Raw genomic sequence first — 25301 nt, forward strand, 5'->3', positions numbered from 1 at the left:
TACACACATATTCACAGTCCCATTCTTTCTTATTTTTTTGTTCCCAGAAGGAAGCTGTGTGCAGGCAATAATCTTTATACCAGTACATTCGTGAACATGGCTGGGTAGCACAATAGGAAGTGCTTAGATTCACAAGGATATTTTTAGCACTGTAAAGCATCAGTTCCCTTTGAGATTATAAATGATGGTGTATTCTGCTGACTCCAAGGCTTAGCAGCTGGCTGCTGGACACTTTCACCCCAGGCAGCATCAGGGGCATCATATGTTAGCTCCATCCTGGGGGCAGAGGAGCAGCTGTGGTTTGGAGGCGTACTTGGCATGCCCCTGTGGGGATGTACACATGGCTTCACTGGTGTCAGGCAGTCTCCCAGGAGTCCAGAGCCTTATGTCTTACTTATGTTGCCTGAGCTTAATGAGGAAGTCACTTTTATTTCCTTCTCTAGAACATTATTTTATCACTGTATTCCAAACACTCATGGTCAGACATACAGACCCACTGCTGTGTCAACAAGGCTGCTCAGCTAAAGCCAGGGGGATCTGGCCCCTAATTTTTTTTTTTTAACAAGGAATTTTCATTTGACTTGTAATGTTACACTGCATTCATGGGTTTTATAGTAAACATTAATGTGTAGTTGGAACTATATTTTATACCCTCCCTTATCTCCACTGAGTTCTCTTAAGAAGTGACATGGTAGAAAGATAGGGCCTCCTCGTTAATCCTCCTCCACAATAATTCTTTGCTTTGACATGTGGCAAAACGGTACGTATGGGGTTTCTTCATGTTTAGAATTGACTTTTCAAGTGACCTATTTCAGTAATTAGCCTTGGGCCTAATTTGCATAACTAATAAATTCTTCAGATCATGCTCTTCAGATCATGAGTGATCTAAAGATGGCAATGTGTGGCCGGGTGGTCTGAGAACTCCCTGCTCTACATTGTATTCAGATCCTTAATGACCTTAAAAAACAGCTGGCAAAGGCTTACAGAAGTTAACTGTTTTTGATAAGGTAATGTGGGCTCACTAGGATCTGCCTGCCCTGGGTCCTTCCATTCAGTGAGGCCTGGACCTTAGAAAGGCTCCCACTTGGTCCTCCATCCCAGAGACTGATGCTAATGATCTTGGTGAAAACGTTTAACAATCCAGGGATGAACAGGAAGGCAGGGATCCAAAACAAAGAAAAAAGAAAAAACAGAGCTGTCTTTCACATAGCCTGTAGTTATTTTTATTGAGACTTTCATTTCACTGTTTATGAAATAACTACATCTTCTGATATTATCCATTTGCAGTAGAAGCTTGCTATTGGATAGAGTATTATAAACAAGCTGTCCAGTTTGTATTGGAAAAGCATCCGTTCTCCTAGTGCCCAACCTTCATCACTGACATTTTCTTAGAGAAATTGTCCTCCTTGCCTCTTTAGGGCGGAGCCAGAAGGCTCCTTGTGTTGGCCTTGAAACTCAGTCCTGAGGCAGGTGCTATGGGCTGATACCCAACTGGAGATGAAACCTTGCAAAGTCTATACAAAGTGATAACATGAGTGAGAGGTGGAACAGGTGCCTCTCCTCTTACACCTCAGGTGACCAAGGGACCCCCTCAGGGCTCTACACAGACTTCAGGCTGAACCTTGCCTTGCATTTTATGCAGTTTCTATATTATCTTATTGTATACTCCTAGGCAGGTCATAGACTTCTGGCATCATCTACAAGCCACCATTTCTGAAGATGAATAGGTTGTTACTGAACACTGAGTGTCTTCTTGAAGACAGCTCTCCATGTCCACCCTTCCTTACTGAGCCATCAAGTCTGGAGGAGCCTCCATTTCTTAGGTCTCTTTAATGGAAGTGTGCAAACCGTGCTTCACAGACACTGCTGAATATTTTTTAAAGCATACTTTCCACTTCAGAGCAAAAACAAACAAAAAAAAATCACAAAATAAAGAGAAATATTTACACAAATAAAACCAAATAGTAGCATTAAAGAGCCAAAATAATAGTTTGTTCCTTATTTGGTTGAACATATGTTACACTTTTTTTTTTCTGGCTTTGATGTACTCATTTTTGGGTGATGAGTGTGGCAGGTTACACTAACATATACTGAGTATCCTGTTATATCTCTTTGGGAAAGTACTGAATCCCAGAGCAGCTTTTAGATGACCCTTGATATGAAGATAGCTTTTAGAACATGTAAGAACATGTGACAGCTATAAAAAGATTATGAAGTTTATTTGATGGATTATTTGTGTATGATAAGTGTAGCAGTGGCCACACTCCCTTCATTGAATACTAGATAGCTTAGGGATATGGAGACTGTGTCCTGTCTTCTTGTCCTGTCTCAATGGTGAGATTTGTGTCTGATACCTCCGTCGACCCCGGTTGCAGAGTTGAGGCATTTGAGCACAATTCTAGTTTTCTCTATAGTTCTTTTCATGATGGGATCTTGCTAGAGACCATACAGTCAAAGACACAGAGGATGAGTACTTGAACCACACATAGAAATGCATGTTGGCAGAGGAGCTGTGAGTCCAAGTCTGGCAACCCTGGGCTTTATGTGCCAATAGACAAGTAACTCAAGTGGATTTCCTGCCTAGGTCTTCTCATCTTTAAAACGGGCATCATGGGAACACTTGGACATGAGGTAGATGTGAATTCCCATGAGGAAAAATATGTCAGATGGCTTGTGTCCATGTGTGGCAATCCACCAACTACAAGTTAACACTGGAACCAGGAGAAAGTGAGAGGCTGGAAGCTGGGCTTCCTTATGAGTGCCTGGGAAGGATGGGTATAGAAAGTATCCTTTGCTGGTAGTTTGGGCATAAACGAAACCACAGGGAGTTGCCCAGCCTCAGTCACTCTGGGCAACTGGACATATTACATCTTCCCACTTTGTCTTCTTTGACTGTCATTACAGTCCTTTGGTTTTCCTCGACAGAGAAGCACACATTTATGTGTGGTATGTTCTGGAATTGCCTGAGCTTGCGAGCAGGTTCCTGGACAGACCCTGAAGACTCAGACAGGGAGGAGTCTTGACACACTTGCAGTTGTGGTTCTTACTTTCCAGTTCACCAGCCTCTCACATGCTGTGGTTCCTCGGGACCCAGAAAATTCTTTCTTTAATCAGTCTTCATGCCAGGGTTGCCTCATGGGTTCTGCCTGTAGGGAAGCCTCTTCCAGAGTAGATCAGGAGGATCCATGTTAAATTTAATATAAAGAAAGCTCAGCCATGCTTCTGCCAATCTTAGGATACACTGAGGCTTCAGGTTTCCAATCATGGTCACCTGGATGCTAGCCTTGGTGGTGCAGAGGGGAGCGGAGGGTGAGACTGCCATGGGTAGAGACTCTGTTCATGTTCCTTGGCATCTCCTGGGAAACGGGGACAGCATATCTCATGTAAACCACACAGATATAGTCCTGCCATTACCACTCCCCACTCTGAAAGTAGACAATGATAAGATGAGATGATGGAATCCCAGAGTGAGGAGCAAAGATTGAAGAAAAATAAACACCATAAAGCAAAATAAGTAAGTTGAGAAATAAAGGATTTAACATAGCCAAAAAGTTATTCAGGAATTGTTCAGAATAAAACTGTCTTTATTATTTCATAAAACTCATCTTTATGTCTCTACCCTTGTATTTATGGCTTGTTAACATTCACATAGATTTATAAATAATAGAACAATCCAAGAGGCCTAGTGGATAAAAGAGGACACGTTTCTTTCTTAACAGCCCTTAAATATTCATCATGAAGATAAAATTTTAAAGCAAAATGAAACACTTAAAAAAATAGCCAAGAGGCATAGACAGACATTTGGAGGGAAAAAAAAGAAGATAACATTGAGAAAAACTAATTTATATAGTTTCTTACTATATACACATTTACCCCTAAAGCTCTAACTCTTTGGATGTGTTTGATCCTTGGGGAAATGCTGTGGCCTTCACGCCTGTCTCACTTTCAAGTCTAGCAAAACAGAAAATAGAGCAGTTTTCACTGCTGTGAGAAAACCCAGACAGTGTGGCTTAGAACACTTTACACACCAGGAAATGTCAGGGTCAAAACCCAAGGCAGGGCAGCTAAACCCATAGACCACCAATGTAAATGTGTAGCCATGTCTCCCAAGCCACATTTGCACTGTAACGAGAACATGCAGAAATGCATGGTGTATGTGCAGGGATAGCAAAGAGAGTGTGCATAGAAAATAATAGTGACTATACTGTACAAATATGCAAAGCACACACGTGGTGGCTCAGGGAGTCAGAAACATTGGAGCATGCATGCATAATATACATACATAGAGAGGGTAAAGGCAGGAGAAAGAAACAATGCATACATAATGCATGTGGAACCATGTTAAGCTTATGTAATATAAATGGCAAACTGTTTCTGTCAAACATGTTGGTAGTAATGCCCTGTCATGCATTATATAACATATAATCAACTTTATCAAAAATCCCCAGAGATGAACTAAAAAAATCCTACTAGGGTACAGGTAAGCTGGGTGCTGTGGTATGCTTAGTCCCAAATACCAGAAAGCCAAGTTCAGGAGTTGGACACTAACCTGGGCAACATAGCAATACTCACAGGGAAGAAAGATAGGAGAAATGCCCTTGTTGATACTTCAAACTTTCTCTTTCTTTTAAAATCTCCTAATAGATTTAAAATCTGTTGTTGTTTTTTTTTCAATAAGGTTACACTAGATTTGTTTTATGACATTAGCAAGTACTTTGAGCCCATCAACAGAAAGTTGCTAAATAATAATGTAATTAAAATTAAGTTAGTCCAATGTAAAAACAGAGATATTAACTTTCCTTAGCTAAGTGCAAGTGCTGCAGATGTGTGGGTAGATGGTGGGTTAGTCGATGGGTGGGTATGTGGATGGTGGGTGGTGGATGAGAAGATAGGTTGGTAGGTGGTGGGCAAGTAGATGGGTAGGTGTATGGAGGGTAGGTGGTAGATGAGAAGACAAGTAGATGGTGGGTAAGTAGATGGGTGGATATGTGGATGGTGGTTGGTGAATGAAAAGGTGGAGTATAGGTAAAGTAGATGGATAGATAGATGGATGGTGGGTATGTGGATGGATGGTGGGTGGTGGATGAGAAGATAGGTGGACTGTAGGTAAGTAGATAGGTAGATGGATGGATGGTGAGTGTATGGATGAGTGGGTGGTGGATAGCAGGATAGACGATAGATGAGCCCAACCTCAGGCAAGAGCATAATTGATCTCATTATGGAGGAACCAGGCTATGTGTTGCTGAGTGACAGCTCTGCTTTGAAAGTCACTTTGCATTGATGAATTAACCCATTTTTGCCATTCCTACTATTAAACTATGAGATGAAGTTATTCCTTTATTGAGATAAATGTGGGAAATCAATCGCCCTGGGTCCTTTGAGTAAAGAACACGTGTCCTGCACCAGAGTAAGGATGACTGGTAGAGCCGATTTAAACAGGGGTACTTCATCGGGGTTACTGTTGGTCTCTCAATGGCCAAAGCAAATAAATTCATGACCATCTAAACTGTTGTGGCACAAGAGTAGTGCTGCCTGTTCTGCGGCATTCCATCCCAAGCTGTCAGCGGACATCAGTTCAGCCACTGTAGAAGATGCTACCACCTAGCCATGAACTCTACTCGGATGGATGTTTTCCACTTCACTGCTGCTCTTTCTGTAATTACTGGGTCATTAATATCATTGCCTGCAATTAGTGATAGTTGGGTGAGCAAGAGGATTGTGGGATGTCCTTCCCTATCCCCACTACCCATGAACTTTTACTCCAACCCTTTCCCACCCACTGAGATATTTTTTAAAGAGCAGAGAGTAGAGAATGGATTATTTGCCACAAATAATCCACTCAACTGTATGTGGCTCATGAGATATTATCACTGTCTTGAACAGGAAGTTTGTATTTTTAAAATCTGGGGGTTTAAGTTAAGCTAATAGACAATAGTGAATTATGTTTTATCTTTAGAACTATTATATCATTCTTTTTAAAAAAATCTTACTTCAGTCATTACTATTGAAATGGTCATCTGGCAACCTATTTTTAAAACACAATTCTCTTAGTAGTTTTAGCTCATGTCAGTGGTGACTCTTTTGTAGAGGTAATTATTACTTTACTGTTGACTATACTATCCTCATGTTGGTGACTGTCTCTAAATCGTTGTAGCAATAACGAAACACTTGAAAGTGTTTAAAGAAGAAAAGTAATTTTTTTGCTTTTTTTTTGTTATTGTTGTTTTGTTTTGTTTTTCCAATACAGGGTTTCTGTATGTATCCTTGTCTGTCCTGGAACTCACTTTGTAGACCAGGCTGTGCTTGAACTCAGAGATCCACCTACCTCTACCTCCCAAGTACTGGTATTAAAAGCGTGCACCACTACTGCCAGGCTAAGAAAAGCACTTTTAAAATGAAATTATGGTAAAAACTATTACTATTATTTACCCATGTGAAGTCCTGCCTGCATAAGTCACCACAGAGTTATCAATAAAAAAAATCTTAGTCTAGAAAGCATCATTTTCCTCAGCAGACTTCATTAAAAATCAAGAGACCAAATTGGCCCAAGCAGTATGTTGAGGGAAAATACACAGCTTTGTAAGTGGCCTCCCATGCTTAAGCATCTCCTGAATTGAAACAGGACCAGAGGTAGTTTATGGCCAGCAGTGCTTTGGCCTTTCTCAGAATAGTGTCAGGGGTCTAGACTGAGCCCAGAGGGTACAGGCTGAGAAGCCCTGATCTGAAACACAAAAGTCCAGAACCTGAGACTTTTGATGCTAACAACTCTTTGCAAATGTCCAATATCCCCAAAGACCCAGACTAGCCTAAAAGTCACTCTGTAGACCAGGCTAACCTCTGCTTCACTGTCTCTGCTTCCTGAGTGCTGAGATTAAAGGCATGTGCCACCATACCCAAACGTTGGCCTGTTTTTCTTGATGTATGTTCTCATATATGCATGGACATGCACTTACACTCATGTATATCTCTGTAGACACATGGCACACTAACAAACATGTGCCTGCCATGTATTGCTGCTTCATTTTAGCCATTCTCTTTTGAAGACTATTTATCACAGATAACTGACCCTTACCACCATCCAGTGGGGTCACGTCCTTAATCTTTGTAGTTTTCAATAGTTGAAAGGTTTTAGGAGTAACCCTTGATACATCTTGCAGAATGACACTCATGATTAGATATTGTGGCTGTTCTCCCAGTGGATTGGTATGCCTTGGGGTCCGAGCCTTGTTTACTCTGATGGCCCTTGCATGCTCATCTGTAGAGTGCACTCAGCTCCTGGAAGTGGCCAAGTAGCTGCTGCCATTCATGTCTCCCCAGTATACATAAATATAAAAAGAGCACTAGAAAATATGTCCAAATGGCTTTTTTTTTTTTTTTTAAGACTTCTGTTTCTGAGCGTCAGTGAATGACCCTATCTTAGTTCCTATGGAATACTTGAGCTCAGAAAATAGTGAAAACATCCCTCCACACACACCACACACACACACACAACACACACACACACACGCACACGCACACACAAGCACACACACACACCTTTTTGTAATTAACCTATGACTTCAGTCATTCTTTAATGCTGGAAGAGAAGAGGCAAGGTCTAAGTTGTGACTTTTTTTTTTTTTTTTAAAGATGGGCTTTTTCCAAGTCCTTCTCCCCAGTGCAGAAGCTGATGGATTGTATTTTGCGGAAGCTCCTGGGGCAGCTATTCTCCATGCATGATTGGCTGCTTGGAGACTTTGAAATACAGTGACAGCGACACATTTTTAATGGGAGTGATTGTTCTTGTGAGTTGGGCCCGTGTTCCCTTGGATGAGAAGTGCATGTGTCCTTTATCCCCACCAGTTTATGGTGTTTGAAAGTGGACAGTCCCCTGCCTGCAAAGACAGTCGGTCAAATGAGAGTGGCAGCCCAGCCAGAAGCCACAGTGGGTTGTTTTCTTGTTCTGTGTTTTTTTTATGTTTTGTTGAATGGATGTTTCTCTTTGCAAATGAGAGATATGCACGGTGCTCTTGCTCAAGGACAAGGCCAATTTAGCGTTATGGAATGAGAAGCTCTGAGACAAGGAAGACCGGACTCTTGCCCTTTATCCAGTTTCCTGTGACTCCTTGGAAGTCTGGGGATACATCTCACTCTTTCCCTGAGAAGCCACAGTGGAAAACACAGGAAAAGAAATAAATTTTCCCTCTCCTCCCCTGTGCTTGTTTCTTGTATTTTCTCATTGTCCCTTTTAAAAACAGGCATTGATTTCTGGCTTTTCCTGGGCTTTATTATTTCTGTGTTTAGGATTTTTTCTCTTTCTGTGTCAGTTATCTTCCAGAAAGACCTTGCTAACCAAGGCATGCAAACAACGGTCACTCGGGCTCCAGAGATTGACTCCATCTCTGTGGTATATACTCTGAGTCTGTATTGTGTTTTGGGAATTGTGTCTTTCAGCTAAACTGAAAGATCTTAGGTCCCCAGCTTGAATGCTGACATTAAGTAACTGCATCTTCATCAGCCTCCTTGTTTCTATCTCAACTGACATCCCTCACTCTCTCTGTTTTATTCTGTTGACACTTAGAGATGCAGAGTTCTGTGTGTTGGGGTGACTTTAAAGTCACGTGTCTCTCTGGATGATGCTTCCTCAGTTTGCCAGTTAGGCTGCTCCTCGTTCCTCAGATGTCTGTGCTGAGCTTGTGGGAAGGGTGTATAGGAAGTCTCACCCAGGAAAGCAGAGTTAGCCTGGCCAGTGTGTGATACATACTGGGCAAGGACAGGACAGATAGAATTTGGTGTTGGCAGAGATTCTCATAAAATGCTGTTTGCTAATCAAAGGTATTTCATCTAGGTCAGCCCTATGGAAGGCCAGGAGAGCTTCTGTGGTTTTCTTGACTATCCACACTTACCATGTGTCTCTTTGTGAACTTGCTTTCATTCATAGTTATATTTACTTTCAAATGTCTGCCCTCACAGCCACTTAAAATAGCTTGGTCTGTACTCCATGGGTGACTAGGCATTCATATACCATTTTGCCCCTAAGACCCAAAGCTGTGTCCTTTGTGGGGTGGTACTATGCTACAGAATGTTTTGGTTCCTCTCTTCTCCAGCCTGTTTGGGAACAAGGCCCACCTGTGGGCTATTTCACCCTCCACCTGATGAGCCCACTCCCACCCACTAGACTCAATCCAGCTGCAGCTGCAGCTTGGCCTTCTGGGAGCAGAGCATGCAGCATCCCCAGCAGTATTCTGTCTGCGCTGTCCATTTTACCAGCTCCCACCTCTCCAGCTCTGTTTGTGCTCATCTAGTCAGTATCACTGCAGATAATTGGAAACTCGGGCATCTCAAATTCTGACTATTAGTTTTGTTGTTCTTGTTTTAAGGGGGAGTCTGCCTGTGTTTCCTGTACTGACCTCCAACCCTCAACCCTCAGGTCTTAGTCTCCTGAGCATTAGGGTTGCAGACACGGATGCCACAACCAGTCAGGTTGCTTTTCTGCTGAGCCGTGATTTTGCTCACTCAGAGAGGAGTGTAGGGAAGACAGGTTAGTGTGGTGATGGTGGGAGTTAGACCCAAGAAGCAAAAGCTTTTAAAAGCCAGCTGTAAAATGGCATGTGTCTTTATTAAGTCCACCTCCCAAATGGATGGAGGAAGTTTTCAAGTAATTTTCAGCTTTGTAAAGTCTATTTCCCTCCTGTCTAGGCCAGGGGAGAAAAATGTCTGGACACTAAATAAAAGCTTAGGTATAACAATGCTATTTTTTCTGTCTCTTGGTAATTAAATGCAGTTTTGCACATTGGGTAATACAATGATTGTGGTCACATTAGACAATGCTGGTGGGATGATACAAAGGAAAACTAATCATAATGAGGTAACATTTATTTTTACTCTTTAAGTTAAAAATTCCCTGGGATGGCCAAGGAATGATATAAATAGTTGCAAAGCTATCTAATGAAATGGAAACAGATTTTATTCCTAAGTATTAGCAATTTTCTTGTTATGTTTCTGAAACAGTGCTAAGTCTTCTAACAAGCTCCTAGGTTCCAGGTTGATGTGGGGGGGCATCAGAATATTATTCTTGTGTTGTGTTTCAGTAGTTCATGGCCAGGAGGAAGGAGGTGCCATCAGGGCAGAACATGGGCCCTTCCTGATCGTCTGAGAGATGAGCAAACAGTTTCATATGCAGAACTCAAGGGAGTTTGTTCTGGCAGGGGCATGTCCTCTGGAGTAAGAATTACTCTATTTGTTGAAGACACGTGGAAAATCTAATTTCTATCAGATCTAAGCTCATATCTCATATAAGGCTTTTATCTACCATGTTACACTCCCAAAGATTATAACCTTCAAGATATGCTGTTGGTAAGGACATCTGAAAATGAGTTTTTCCATGACGTGTCGTTCCTAGCCATATCCACTACCTCTACTGTTGCAGTGGCAAAAGCAGTTCAAAAAAAGCAAGGATTGGCCTGGTCTACAAGAGCTAGTTCCAGGACAGCTTCCAAAGCCACAGAGAAACCCTGTCTTGAACCCCCCCCAAAAAAAAAGAAAAGAAAAGAAAGGATTGCTTTTGGACTACAGTTTGTGGGGACACAGGCTATGGTGGAGGCAGACAGTCCCATGCCACTTGGAGTATGAAACTGTTTGCTCATCTCTCAGACGATCAGGAAGGGCCCATACCTCAGCAGGGTTTCTCATGTCACCTCTCCCACTGTGACAGGGACCCCAGCCCGGGCACCTGATGATACCACCTGCATGTAGCACAGTTCCGACCACTTCAGTAGTTTCTGTCTAGGAAGAAACCTGACACTCAAAAGACATGAGTGTCACAAGTGCCCTACAAGTTTCCTAATCCACACTTCCTTGTGACCATTACCTTTCATGGTGGCACTTGGAACAGTATCATACAATTTTCCTGTGTTTTTTTTTTTTTTTTTTTTTTTTTTTTTTTTTTTTTTTTTTTTTTTTTTTTTCCGAGACAGGGTTTCTCTGTGTAGCTTTGGAGCCTATCCTGGCACTCGCTTCGGAGACCAGGCTGGCCTTGAACTCACTCACAGAGTTCCGCCTGCCTCTGCCTCCCGAGTGCTGGGATTAAAGGCGTGCACCACCAACGCCCGGCCAATTTTCCTGTTTCTAACAGCAGTTGGTAATGAGTCCTTGCCAGTCTTTTCCACTGACTTTTCACAAGTTCCAAGTTAACTTAAAGGGGAAAATAGGAAAACTGTGTTGTTCAGAATGCTGTGTTTGCCCCAGTCTTTTCCACTCTCCCACCAAGTTGACACAGCACTACCTCCCCCACCTCCATCTTTTCCTTCCTTCCTTCCTTCCTTCCTTTCTTCCTTCCTTTCTTCATTCTGTCCTTCCTTCCTCCCTCCCTCCCTCCCTCCCTCCCTCCCTCCCTCTCCTCCCTCCCTCTCTTCCTTCCTTTTCCTCTTTTCTTTTTCCTGGGAGGGTTATTTGGGGGGGGGGACATTGCAGCTTTTAAAGCTGTGAAGTGGTTTCCATTATATTCAACACTGTCTCCCTCCATGCTCTCTGGATGCTAAAACACGGATTGAAATTAAATTTGAATTCCTTTAGAGATGTTTACCTCTGGGGCTAGGGGTTGGACATCTTCCAGGTAAACCTGAGGAGCTCAACATTCTGGCTTAGAAAAGGCACTGCCTACAAATTAAAGTATATATAAATATGCCTAAAAATCTCTCTCTCTCTCTCTCTCTCTCTCTCTCTCTCTCTCTCTCTCTCTCTCTCTGTGTGTGTGTGTGTGTGTGTGTGTGTGTGTGTGTGTGTGTGTCCCATGCCTGCCACCTGCCACACAGCAGAATTCAGCAGGGGCCCTGTAGATGTGCTTGCAGGTGTTGGACATTCCTGGCCTGCCTTCCCTTTGGTATTCCTTTCCATTTGAATCTGATTTTTTTTCCCTTCGAGATTAAGCCAAAGAGATCTGTAGCCCTCCCTGCCCCCTACTTGGCTTTCAGTTATCACTGTCATTTGTCACATGAGTGTTCAAACGTTTAGCAAGAAAAGAAAGCTGTTTATTTAACTTTCAATAGGATGTGCTTTTTAGCATGAGGTGCCTTATCCTGAGTCTAGAACTTGGCATTCTCCTCCAATTAAGGAAACTAGACATTTAACTGGTGCTTTCATGAAGCGGATCACTTTTCTACTGTGGAGACATATCCTGATTCCTGAGAAATGAAGTGAAAAAACTCTAAGCAATAACTGCACTACCCTAGACCACTCAGGAAATTTTGCTCAGAGTACCCCACACTGTGAGAAGTCATAGGAGAGAGGCTCTAAGGCTCAGCCACTTTTTGCAGAAGGGAAAAGAAGATAAGGAAAATGGTAACATAGTAAAAACAAAGGCCCTTCTTTTAGGTTCTCAAACATACAGTCTCTTTAGATGGTTTTTTTGACTTATCTGACAAGCATTTTCTCCAGTCTGGGAGTGGATACAGTTTAGCTTACTGCAACTCCCCGACAAAAGTTATTATGGCAACTATTAACTATTTTCCCAGGAAAAATTTAGTGTCAGCAAAGACAAAGGAAGAAGATGCAACTATGAAACCCAAGGTTAAGCACACTCTCAGCAGAAGAGGCACCCTTTGTTTTTAGGAAAATAATGAGAGTAGAAGTCGATAATTCCAGAACACAGAAGTGAATTCATATCTGGTTTTTTAGTTACAAACCTCTACAAACCGTGAAGGCATTTGGAGCTGTTTGGTGATGGTATGCTTGGAAAACAAAACAAAACAACCAGGCTGCAAGAAGTTGCCAGAACACCTGTCCCTTTTTCATTCTCTTCCGAGTATATTGTTAGCAGACAGGACTTTGATAGTCAAAGTGGAAGGTGATTGAAGTTACAGGAGTGTATATGAAACACTTCTGTTCCTTGCCCTTTGAACTCAAGGGGAAGCAGTGTCCGGCACATTCTACCTTCTCAGCCTACTCAAACTTGAACTGTAACTGAAAGCCTGCTCCTCATTACACGGCCTGACAGCCCATCTCTTTGCAGCTTTAGTTACAAAGCCATTTAGAGAATTCACTGGCCTAAGGACAAACAGCAATGTGTGTAAACAGAACAGCTTAGACAGACAGAAAGACATTGGTAGAAGGGTTGTGCTCCCTCTTGCCCCTCGTTGTTAAGGTGGAAAGAAAGCCTGGCTGGCCAATGTGGGGCAAGGTGGTTGCCCCCACCTGGTTGTATCCAAATTGTCCCAAGACCCAGACAGGGAAAGGGGTGTGCTAACTCTCTGTCCAGCTGGAGTTTTCCCTAGCAGGATACTTGGCTGAAGCTGCTGATGGGTTGATAAAAACACATGCTTGCAGGGACTTACACGGTGATGAGAAGGCAGACTCTGAAGACTTGAGTTCTAGTATGCTACTTCAGCACATTTCTGGCTGGAGAAAGAAGCAAGGGGGTGTCAGAAGGCTCCCCTGCTAGTGTTTACAGAACTTGGATGCTTGACAAGCAGAGCATCAAGTTAATTGTTCTTGAAGCAGGAAGTCTGGAGAGGAGGAAGCAGGTGTTGGGAGATGATTACCAAGTTTTGAAATTACCATGTTTGCTCTTTTGCACTTTCTAGTTTGGCCCCCCTAGGAGTCCGTGGGTATTTTGGAAGGTGCTGTCCCTTTTACCTATAGAGTAATACTAAATCATGTATACATGGGATGGTGTGTTTAATTGCATTTAGAAGCAGGTAGCCTACATGTACCAATGTTTCCAGGATCCATTTCTCTTTGTTTATTTTTCTATTTCTTTTCGGCTTTCAGCATCCCATACATTCAGAAAACTTGTGACAAAGAGTAAATTCTTATTTTTCAAATTGTTTTCAGACATTTCATGTTCATGTAATCTTGGCCTATTGATTTCCTGATTTTTTCTTTATTTTTTTGTTTTGTCCATTTTATTTTTAATCAGCTACATCAAATGGGTCTTTGGAGGGCCTGGATAACCAGGAGGGAGGGGTGTGCCAGACAAGAGCCATGAAGATCCTCATGAAAGTTGGACAAGGTAAAGATCATCTGCTGCTTTGTGACGCCACTGTGACCTGGTGTAGCCCCCAGCTAGCGTGGCACCTGGGGTGACGCTCACCGTCACCCCTCTTGTTAATTTTGAAGGCAGACCCTTCTCTGCACTTCGAACCAGTGGTAGAGTCCCCCAAAGCAACATGCTCAGTTTTTCTCATTTGAGATCTCTCTAAAAGTTCAGGCCAGTGAGACAGTGTCTTTGTGTTGCCATAGATATGTATATTTCTCTTTACAATGCAGAACACCTCTTTGATTGAAAAAAAAAAATCAAAGTGTCCAGTATGTAAACACTGGCTCTGCTGCTTTGTTTCATTTTCAAATCTGGACAACCCAAGAGCTGCGTTTTCATGTAGAATAACCTATTGTGCAGAAAGAAAGAATTATTCTTCTAATTAGAGACCGGTATAGCAGTCAATCAACTTGCTCAGTGAAATTGAAATGTCATCTGCAATGCTTTGACTGCCAAATGCAAGAATCCCTATAGTTTCCACAGATGGCCTCCTAATCTAAACCTCCGAAATAACTAGGATAACTGTTCTGATTAAAAAGGAAGGTTATATTCTTGTATTTCTCAGTGCTTTGCATAAAGAGTCTTATGTTCATTGCTATTCGTGACTCTTGAGATATCTGTGCAACTCCTGAAGCTTGCTACATTGTCAGATGTCTGTGCCATGATTAATCACTTCTTCTTCATGTAGATGCAAGTTCTGCTGGATCAACCAGGAATAATGATCCAACAAGACGTCCAGAGCTAGAAGCTGGTACAAACGGGAGAAGTTCAACAACAAGCCCCTTTGTGAAACCAAATTCAGGTACAGCAGTGTGGATGTGTGTCTGTGGGGTGCATTTTTCTTAGAACCCCTAGAGGCAGAGGAGCCTCAAAACACTTCCAAACCAGTGGGATTCACTCGTGGGCACAGATGCCTGGGATCTTTGCTCTCAGTGAGTCAATATTAACTCTGCCACTAAGACAGATTAATTCAGCCCAATCAATGTCTTACAGTCACAATAGCAGAGCTCACCAGATGTGTCAGTTACCAGTGACGTTCCACCAGATGGATTCTCATTGGCTGATGCTGTATCCTGCTCACTGTCAACACTATCCCAAAGCTGATGTTAATGTATATGTAATTTGTGCCCTAATCCCTGTCTAATTACATCTAATCCACAAAGAGCCTTGCCGATCCTTTTCCGAATCTTAGAAAATGTTGCCTAATGGCATACTTTCCAGGTGGCTGTTCTTAATGTTTTTCACATCCTCTGTGTAAAATAAAACATTAAAGGCCCACTGACCAGAGTACAGCATGCCATGTGAAATGGGCTCATTTTTCTCAACAGTCCTGGTTCATTGTGCCTATGCTGTTTCACAAAATAGCTGGCACACACTCATCAGTGCTTTTGTATTAGGAGGGATCCTTGTGCTGGTTTGGAGATGACGAGAATTCATATCTACCATAATATTATGCCTCTTTCCAAGAGTCAAGGAAGTTGGTTTTTTTTTTTCCCCTAACTTTCAATGACAAGATGTGTCAAATTCTTGTGACACATTGATAAATGGATAGGATAATGGTGCCAGGCAATTCTCTAGTGCTAACATTTGGGTTAGCAGTCTGCTCAGTGCCAGAGCGTCTGCTGCCTTCCAAATATACTTTAAGTGTAAATCAAATAATACAACCGAGTTTCGAGTTGAACCCTTTCCCAGGCCCCATCACTCCTTCCTCTCTGGCACATCTCTGCTAGTAGGCAGGCCTGTCTGCAGAAGGCAGGGCTCTCCCAGAAAGGCAGACATTTGAAGATTGAAATGACACACGGCTCCTAGAGTCAGGGAAGAACAGGCCAGGGCAAGGATACACTGTGCTTTCTTCCCGCTGGGCCTGGTGCATCCTGAAGTGTTGAAACTAGGGAAGTTCCAGGCTGGCTGTCTCGACATTAGGAAGCGGTTGGGATGGTGTGTGAGTGTCAGACCTTTAAAGCTCCTTCACCTCATCTGGTGATCTCTTGTCAAGTTCACCCTGTGAGTTGAGCGTTGGCCATGCTTAATTGTTTGCATTTGGAGCATCCGTCCTGCAAGCAACAGGGCAGAGTCCCAGGACCACAGTAACTGACCCTTCTTGCTCCCGTGCAGGTTCCAGCACCGACGGCAACAGTGCAGGGCATTCTGGGAACAATCTCCTGGGTTCCGAAGTGGCCTTATTCGCAGGGATCGCATCAGGATGCATCATCTTCATCGTCATCATCATCACCTTGGTGGTACTGCTGCTCAAGTACCGCAGGAGGCACCGCAAACACTCTCCACAGCACACGACCACGCTGTCACTCAGCACACTGGCCACACCCAAGCGAGGTGGCAACAACAACGGCTCGGAACCCAGTGACGTTATCATACCGCTAAGGACTGCAGACAGTGTCTTCTGCCCACACTATGAGAAGGTCAGCGGGGACTATGGGCACCCAGTGTACATCGTGCAGGAGATGCCCCCACAGAGTCCTGCCAACATTTACTACAAGGTCTGAGGCCTGGGACCTGCGCCTCCCAAGGGAACTCGCGCCTTGTTGTGGGCGCAGGGACTGCCTGAGCCTGGCTGTGGGGGCGGGATGCCTCCTGGAAGAGCCTGGAGCTGGACAGTTTTGTAGTCTGTAGCTTTTCGGCCTTGGGGAACCACAGACCCTCCCCAGAAGCTGGAAGACTGCTAGGAGATCCCCACTTGGACTGCCGCGTTCCTGCGCGGACCTCCAAGCCATGCACCCAGCCAGCCACTCAGGCCTCTGCAGAGCCCAGGGAGGACACGGTGGGTTATGGATGACGCAGCAGCATCTTAGGAGAAGGTTGCACACCAGGCCGGCCTCTGCCTCCATGTTTCCTGCCGTGCACACTGGACTTGTCACTCGGACCTCGGGTAACCTCAGTAAGGTTTTCAAAGATCTCTAGCATTTAGTCCTCACTCACTCCTTCTGTTGCCAGGGCTCTGCAGCACCTCCCCAGACCCCTCACTCCACATCCCGTATCATTAAGGGACACTCACCACGGAGCCCCGTCCCCACCCTTTACACCAAGATCAAATTAAATGGGTATTAGGTACAGAATCCTGCTTTCCTGGAGGCTTGGCTGGGTTAGCTGGGAAAAGCCTGGGAGGTGTGGGGGAGTGAGGAAGGTGCCGACTGCCACCGCAGGTCAAGGCTGCTGCCCCTGGAGCATAGTGGGGAAGGCAAGAAGGAAACAATAGATAGTGCTTTGGTTTTGCTGAGAGGAAAGAGGCAGGTGGGAGACTACAGACTGTGGTGAGTGGTGGGGAGCTCACTATCACAGCTATGCAGCAGGGAATCAAAGCCCCTCTCCTGAAGTGGAACAAAGGGGCCGTTGTTGTGAAAGGATCGGCCAGAGTTCAGAGGGAGAGGACAGGCCTCTGGCGAAGTACCGTACGGGGGCAGGACTGTTGAGGTACTGGCAATAAAAATGCGCAGCCCTGGAGCTGCGGGAGAGTCCGTCTGCTTTGGGAGATGGTTTAAGCAGACTCAGCTGCTATATTACCACATTTTATTAAACACAGGGAAAAAGCATTTAGGAGAACAGCAGAGAGCCAAATCTGACCTAGAAGTTAAAAAGCCAAAGGTCAAACAGGCTGTAAGTCCATCACCACTGAGGTTATTGGGGAATTCTCATTAGGAAAGGTTGGTCAGATTCCCCCCCCCCCCCCCCGTCCCCGTAAGTGCCCCTCCCCCTCCCCGATTGAGCCTTACACTTTGGTTTTTGGTTTATGGCCGTGCTGTCCGGGCTGTGAGGCTGTACCCGGGCTCCATGTCAAAGCAAAGCACACATGGCCCACCTCTCAGAGTCCTTAAGATGGAAGTAAAGTTATGATGTCGAGGGGAAGGAGGGAGATAGGACATATTTATAATAGGTGTATAGAACACAAGGGATATAAAATGAAAGATTTTTACTAATATATATTTTAAGATTACACACAATACACACCAGGAGACGTGGAATTCATTTGTCGTGGCGATTAAAGCGGTCCCAGCTCTTAGCGCTTTCAAAGTCAAAGATCTGATAGAGCTACTTCTAAGAGAAGTGGCATCGCCCCAAAAATTATCAATAATGAGAGCAAATGACAAAAAATAACCAAATCCCGCAGATATCTCACAGAACTGTAGACTAGTAATGTCAGCCCCCAAACACCAGGGGATGGATGTGACTGTGTCCTTCCTATGTTAGACAATAACAAGATGTGCTGGCATTCGCTGTCTGCATTGGGTTTTCCCTTGCCCCATGGGCTGAAGTGTTCTCCGGAATCGGTCACACTGAGGGGGTTACAGTTGAAAGTTTAGCTGTGGGTCCCTCCTCCTCTCCTGCCCCTATCCTTGCCCTTCCAGAAGAATAAACAGGAAGCAGGAAGCCTACTTTTTTTTTAATGTGCTATGCAAAATAGACATCTTTAACAGAGTCCTGTTACTATGGTAACATTTTGCTTTCTGAATTGGGAGGAAAAAAATTGTAATGACAGCATTTGAAGGTTCTCAGACCTCCAGTGAGTACCTGAAAAAAATGAGTTGTTGCAGAAATTATTCCCTACTTCCCAAACCTGAAAATGATGTTGGTTCAATGTGTGTGTATGTGTGAGTGGGTGTGTGGTACACGTGTGTACATATATGTATAATATATATCTCCAGTATATATTATATATATCTATATCATATTTCTGTGGAGGGTTGCCATAGTGATCAGCCACAGTACATATGTAATTCTTTCCATCACCCCAACCTCTCCTGTGCATTCACACAAGATTTTCTTGTAAGCCATCAAAAGTTGTAGGAATGGGGGAGAGGGACGAGGAGGGGAGACATGGGAAACCATCTGATTTTAATGAAATCAAATTGTCTGTGTCATCAGTTGGCTCCATTTTTGGATCTGATGCTAAACTGTGAAAAATCAGATGAATTTGATGAAGAGTTACCTGCAACCAATTGAGAAGTGTCCTGTGCGTCTGTTTTGTGTCTGGTGCAGAAAATGACAATCTACCAACTGTCCCCTTATTTGGAGTTGGTTCAGCTTTGGAAAAGTTACTGTAAATGCCTTGCTTGTATTATCGTCCCTAGTCGCCCGACTTCGGAGCTCGCACCATCATGTTTAAGTGAAGATACTGTAAATAGATAGGTTCAGATCTTACTGTCTATGGATTCGGGGTGTTACAGTAGCCTTATTCACCTTTTTAATAAAAATACACATGAAAACAAGACAGAAATGGCTTTTCTTACCCAGATTGTGTACATAGAGCAATGTTGGTTTTTTATAAAGTCTAAGCAAGATGTTTTGTATAAAAATCTGAATTTTGCAATGTATTTAGCTACAGCTTGTTTAACGGCAGTGTCATCCCCCCTTTGCACTGTAATGAGGAAAAAAATGGTATAAAAGGTTGCCAAATTGCTGCATATTTGTGCCGTAATTATGTACCATGAATATTTATTTAATTTCGTTGTCCAATTTGTAAGTAACACAGTATTATGCTTGAGTTATAAATATTTTTTTCTTTGTTTTATTTTAATAGCCTGTCATAGGTTTTTAAATCTGCTTTTAGTTCCACATGACAGTTAGCCCCAGAAAATGAGATCCGAGCAGTCACATTCCACGTCTGTTTCAAACTGAATTTGTTCTTAAAAAAATAAAATATTTTTTTCCTATGGAAAAAGCGCCTTCAAAGTATTTTCCTTTCCTTTTTGTTTGTTTTTTTTCTTTTTCTTTTCATTTTCTTTCTGTTTCTCTTTTGTATTTTGATTTCCTCCCTTTTGTTATTTCCAAAGTCACAATTAGCCAGAAACTTCTGTTCCCGGATCCTTTTATGCCCATTTCTCCAGACAAGTCAGGCATGCATTACAAATAAAGTTTGATTAAAATCCTGACATCCCGCCCAGGAAAACCCTCTGCTTTCACCTGTATCACACAGTGGGAATGGTCAGCCATGCAGTGAACCCTCAAAGAAAGGAAGAAATAATGTATTCTGCTACTTGATTGCAGGTAGATTACATTTCTGTATCATCCAAGCACTTTGGCAGGATGACCCTGAGATAAAGGTAGATGTCAAATGTTCTTCATAAAGTTTTGCCTTGAGGGAAATGTGTTATAAATTTGGATTAAGGCAAGCCAGAGGCCAGCAATTAGGTTAAAAATCCAAGGCTGGGGAGATGCTTCACCCAGTAGCAGGCCATGCAAACATGAGATCTGATACCCTGAACTCGAGTACCCCATGTCAAATCTGAGTGTGCTGGCCTATAACCCTCTGGGGAAAGACTATAATTATTTTCATGGAATAAATGAGCCTCCCCTCCAGTGAGAGACCCTGTCTCAAAAACCAAAGATAAATAAATGATCGCCACAGGAAAACAGCTCATGTCAACCTCTGACTGCATGGTCATAATGCACAGCAAACATGCACATATCTACACATATAACATTTTTTAAAAAATGAAACATATTTCTAATGTGATCCTTCGACTACCCTGACGGTTGGGAGTATTTTCCAGGCTTATTGTAGACTTGGGGGTCTTAATCTTTGAACTCCATGGAAACTTTTTTAAGCAGTGAGAATCCAACCTCCAGGGAGTTAGTTTTATTGCTAAAAGCAGTTGCTTCAGTCAATCCTTGGCCCAAGGAGTGATAGAGCTTGGGGGGTAGGGGGGTAGGCAGGGGAAGTCCCCTGAGGTCAGTAAACAACAGGATTTCCCAGACCTAGAAGCTGTGCTCAAGATTGCAGCCCCCTCAGGTGGAAAAAGGCTAGGCTTGTGAATGTGAAAGCCCACCACCCCCTCCCCAAAAGAGATAGAGATGAAAACCCAGTGTGGCAAACTGTGAAGCTTTAGTCTAGCCAGTACTGCAAGGAGTGAATGTTTGGTGAGTAAATGCTCTCAGTTATAGACCAGCAGAAAGTCCTGGTAGACACAGTTTTAGTTAATTCCTGGGAGTTTTATCTCCAGTGTTTTTTTCTCTGACTCCTGGATTGCAGTTACTTGCAAGTTTCATGACACCACTTATGGCCAAGTCATTAAACTGTATCCTCAATCCCACATACCAATATTGGTTTGACTTAATGTGGGCATAAGGTAAGGAGACTACCACTTTTCCAACTTCGGACTCAGTGGCTGTGTGCTTGAGTAGTCTCCACATACACACTGTCATTGCTTCCCACCTTTCTTCTGAGACAATTCTCCAAGCTGAGTTAGCCAGAGTCAGCAAAGAAAGAAGTAAGATGTGCCAGCGTGGTTTTCTTTTCTACTGTGGAGAAAGATTTGCACTTAGAGAAGCATCTTGCAGAATAAGCAGGTGTTCTTCCTGTCTAAGAACGTAAACTGGCTAAGGAAAAGCCACCTCCCAGCCTGCAGCTGCTTTCAAATTGCTTCTCACCATTATCAGTGCTCTCTCTCTCTCTCTCTCTCTCTCTCTCTCTCTCTCTCTCTCTCTCTCAAACCTGAGAGAAAGGTTCTTGAGAAAATGCTGCCCACTTAGGAAATGCTCCAGCCCTGTCAGACTCCAGAGCCAGCTGAGAGAAGAATAAGCAATATAACAACAGCAACAACAATAATAATAAATAATAATAATGATAAATGGAATTCAGAATGGTCACTTCAACTGTGTGTAAAGATGGACAACTGCCTTTTTGGTTGGGTTAGATCTTCAGGTGGCTCTCAAGGGACAAATCTTCCCCCGTGGACACAAAACCTGAGAACTTCTGCAAGTTTCAGAAATGCTCTACCACTCAGCCTATCTCCATACCCATGGTGAGTGATGGTGGGCTTGCTTCTGCCAACCCTCGTGGCCCCCCTCTCGCTTTCTTTGCAGACTTGAGCTTAGCTTAGTTTGCTCTGTGTTTCCTCTCATGATGGTACCTGAAACACATCCTTTACCTCCTTCATTATTTATACAGTCTGCTACAGAAAACTGTGTCACTGAGAAAACTTAGTTGATAATAGAGCTATTATTGTCTGACTAAGTACCATTCGTTCCTAATAAAGAGATTGGAAGGTCTGGATATGTGTGTGCTGTTATTGTTAGAGGCATAAGAATTTTTTTTTAAGTCCAAGAATAGTAGAGATAGATGTCTTCAAAGAAAATTGCTTCAAACCTACTGGGATCTTTAAACTCTACAAAATTCCTCTTCGGTTGTGTCATTTTTTTTTGTGCAGTGGCGTCATTAAGGCACCATTAAAGGAAGTAAAAGAAAAAGTGAAATTCATAGGTAGCTCTAGGATCTACAGAATAGAGAAAGGGGAATCAAGGGAAGGGCTTCTAGTTCCCAGCGTCTGCATTCTATCTGGACCCCCAGGTACAATGTTTGGTCTCTTTGCTGTTTGACTGCTGCATATTCGTTCAAGATGTGAGAGATACAAAATGACTCAGCAGCTAAAAGCACTTGTAAAGACTGAGGATCTGAGTTTGATCCCTAGAACCCATATGGTGGGAGGAAAGAAACATCTCCTACAGGTTGTCTTCTGACCCCTGTATACATACCCGATGTGGCATGTATACCTACACACACACACCATCATCATCATCATCATCATCATCAATGTTTTTTGACACTGAGGAAAGAAAAGTTTCTGTAGTACCAGTAATGTCTGCAGCCACTGCCCCATCATGTAACCTGGACAGTCTGTATGGCTGCTTTTGTACCCACACTGGGACTCCTGGGGGATGGGGGGTGGGTCTGTAATTTGAAGCATAATTGATAAAACAACAAAGTCAAAGCAGCATCTCTGCCTCAGGTAAATACACTTGCAGATTAGCAGAGAGCATGGGCTTTGGCCATGGTCATATGAGCACTAGTTAGACTGACCCGTGACACTGAAAATCAACCTATGAGAGTAAGTAGACTTTTGCTTACCTACAAGTCTAGAAGTCTCTGTATGATGATCTCTCTCTCTGTCTCTCTGCCTCTCTCTCTCTCTCTCTCTCTCTCTCTCTCTCTCTCTGTCTCTCTCTCACACACAGACACACACACCAATGTCTTCACTTATGCAACATGTATATTCATTATCCCTTATTATATGCTAGGCCGTGTGCAAAATATTGGCTATTGCAACATGAAAGACAGGCATCCTCCTATTAGGCAATTCAGAGTTCAGTCAGCAATTCAGAAACTTCCATGAATAACAAGTAGGCATCTCAGATGCTGGGAAGAGAGGAAATGATAAGGCTGGTAACCACTATGTTTACCTTCCTTCAGCATCTTTTAAAAAATGTATTTGTCTATTAGTTCTCTTCTCGACATCCATCTCTGCCTTCTCTGTCTGTGGTTGCATTTCTTTCTTTTTAAATCTTTCATTACATACATGCCAACTGGCTGTTCAGATGCTAAATTTAGTTCAACTGTTCTGCTCTTTCAACCTTCTTAGGAGTATGCCTTAAGAGCCTGCCTCTGGCCTTAAAGGGCAAATAAATAAAGTTTGCCGTTGGTTTCTAGCCCATGTTAAATGTGGATATGTATTTGAAAGGTTGTTTCTTGACTATTCTTGGTGTTCTTGGTTCTGAGGAAAGAACTGCAGAGAATGTCTACTACCAATAGTTAGTACTGGGGGGGGGGAAGAAAAATGAATAGATGGATGATGGATGGATAGATAGATAAATAGACAGACAGATAGATAGATAGATCTAGGCTGTGTGCCTAGCTCTGTACCACCCCAGCCTTTCAGTTGGGCAATTAGGTGCCTCTTATGAAGCCCCACCCTGTGCTACCCTCCTTCCTGGGAAAGAAAGCTAGAAAGACCAGGGTTTCCTATCACTTCCCGAAACAGATGAAGTTCAAGTAAAATGATGGCTGTGTTCATCACACCTTCACACACACACTGCTGGCTGGGTGTGAGGAAAAGACAAAGACACCCCACTTTCCAGGGGCATGTAGTCAGGGAGGCAGGCTGTTTATTATAGTGTATAGATTTGCACAGGATGTCTCCTGGATGGAGAGGAGCCCTTACCACCTCCTCCAAAGAGGAAGGTACAGCAGAACCTGGAAGACACATCTCCTTGATGTTCTGTTTTATCCATCTCTTGCGCCATACCACAGGGACGGTCTCACTGCAGGGATTGCTGGAAGAGTGGGAGGCATTAAGAGTTTGTGGACAGCCCAGCGCACGGGCTCATAAATGCTCCAGTCCTGATCTTTGTCTAACGGGAGTGACCATTGTTCCCTGGAGGGTCTTCTGGGAGAACAAACAGGCAGAAACATGCTTTGAGCTTGAATCACCCACCCCCTCAAAGACCCAGAGAGAGTGGATAAGTCACATGACTTTTCACTGTCAGGCTTTTAAGAGTCATTTACGTTAGCTCTGAGAGCAGATTCTGGGGAAATACATGTTTGAAATATGACAATAGGACTGTTTAAGTGGCACCACCAGCAATGCAGGTATGGTCATGACGGTAGTGGTGGACATGTAGAAGACTGGCCTGCATAATCAAGCTTCCCAGATTCTTTTGCTCTAGGTTTTACAAGTTCTTTGAGAATCCCATACAGTGTATCTTGAGTCCCTTCCCCCTCCATGCTAGGATGTTAACTTGGCTTCATCTTGTGCAGGTCTTGTGTAGACAGCCATAGGTACTTCCAGGTCGTGGTTGCAGTGGTCCTGTTAAATCCAGGAGACACCATTTAGCTCCAGTCCTCCCTGATCTCTGGCTCTTGTCATCTTTCCACCCAGTCTTCCCTGATGGTGCTTGGGACTTGTGAAGGGTGTGACACAAATGTCCTGTTGGTGGCTGAGGTGACAATTACTCTCTGCGCTTTGATCAGTTGTGCCTCCCAATTCCTTATCGCAAAGAGCTGACACCTTTCTCAAAGACGTTTCCAGCAGTCCTGTCTCCAGGGTATGTTAGGTTGTCCCTGGATTTCTGATGTGGGTGTCTGTGACCTTGGATTATGGCTGTTTCTGAATTTCCTCCCACAGCACAGTAGAAAGGCTCTCTATATGTCCCAGTTCTGTGATGTTTGTCTTTTGATTCTTTAGCTTTTTTTGTTGTTGTTTTGTTTTGCTTTTCTGGACAGGGTTTCTCTGTGTAGCTTTGGCTGTCCTGGAACTCACTATGTAGACCAGGCTGGCCTCGAACTCACAGAGATCTGCCTGACTTTGCCTCCTGAGTGCTAGGGTTAAGGGTGTGTGCCACCACTACCCAGATTCTCTAGCCTTTTACTTTAAAAAGTTTCAAGTAAAACAAAAGTTGAGAAACATCTAGATCCCAACTCATGTGTCAACAATGTTTTAAGCATGAATGCATAATCTGTATTCTAACACACATATACAGGTGTGTGTGCTTGCACACT

General features: G+C 43.4%; 1 protein-coding gene across 1 annotated transcript in view; it reads left to right on the forward strand.

Moving 5' to 3' along the window:
* Efnb2 (ephrin B2) overlaps positions 1-19646 on the forward strand; it is a 45101-nt gene extending 25455 nt beyond the window's left edge. Inside the window, exons 3-5 of the mRNA XM_027387889.2 lie at positions 13895-13987; positions 14703-14816; positions 16130-19646. Of these exons, the coding sequence (XP_027243690.1) occupies positions 13895-13987; positions 14703-14816; positions 16130-16518 (596 nt within the window). The 3' untranslated portion in view covers positions 16519-19646. The remainder of the gene's footprint in view (positions 1-13894; positions 13988-14702; positions 14817-16129) is intronic.
* Positions 19647-25301: the final 5655 nt, after the last annotated feature.

This window comes from Cricetulus griseus (assembly GCF_003668045.3).
Source record: "Cricetulus griseus strain 17A/GY chromosome 1 unlocalized genomic scaffold, alternate assembly CriGri-PICRH-1.0 chr1_1, whole genome shotgun sequence".
NCBI lineage: Eukaryota > Metazoa > Chordata > Mammalia > Rodentia > Cricetidae > Cricetulus > Cricetulus griseus.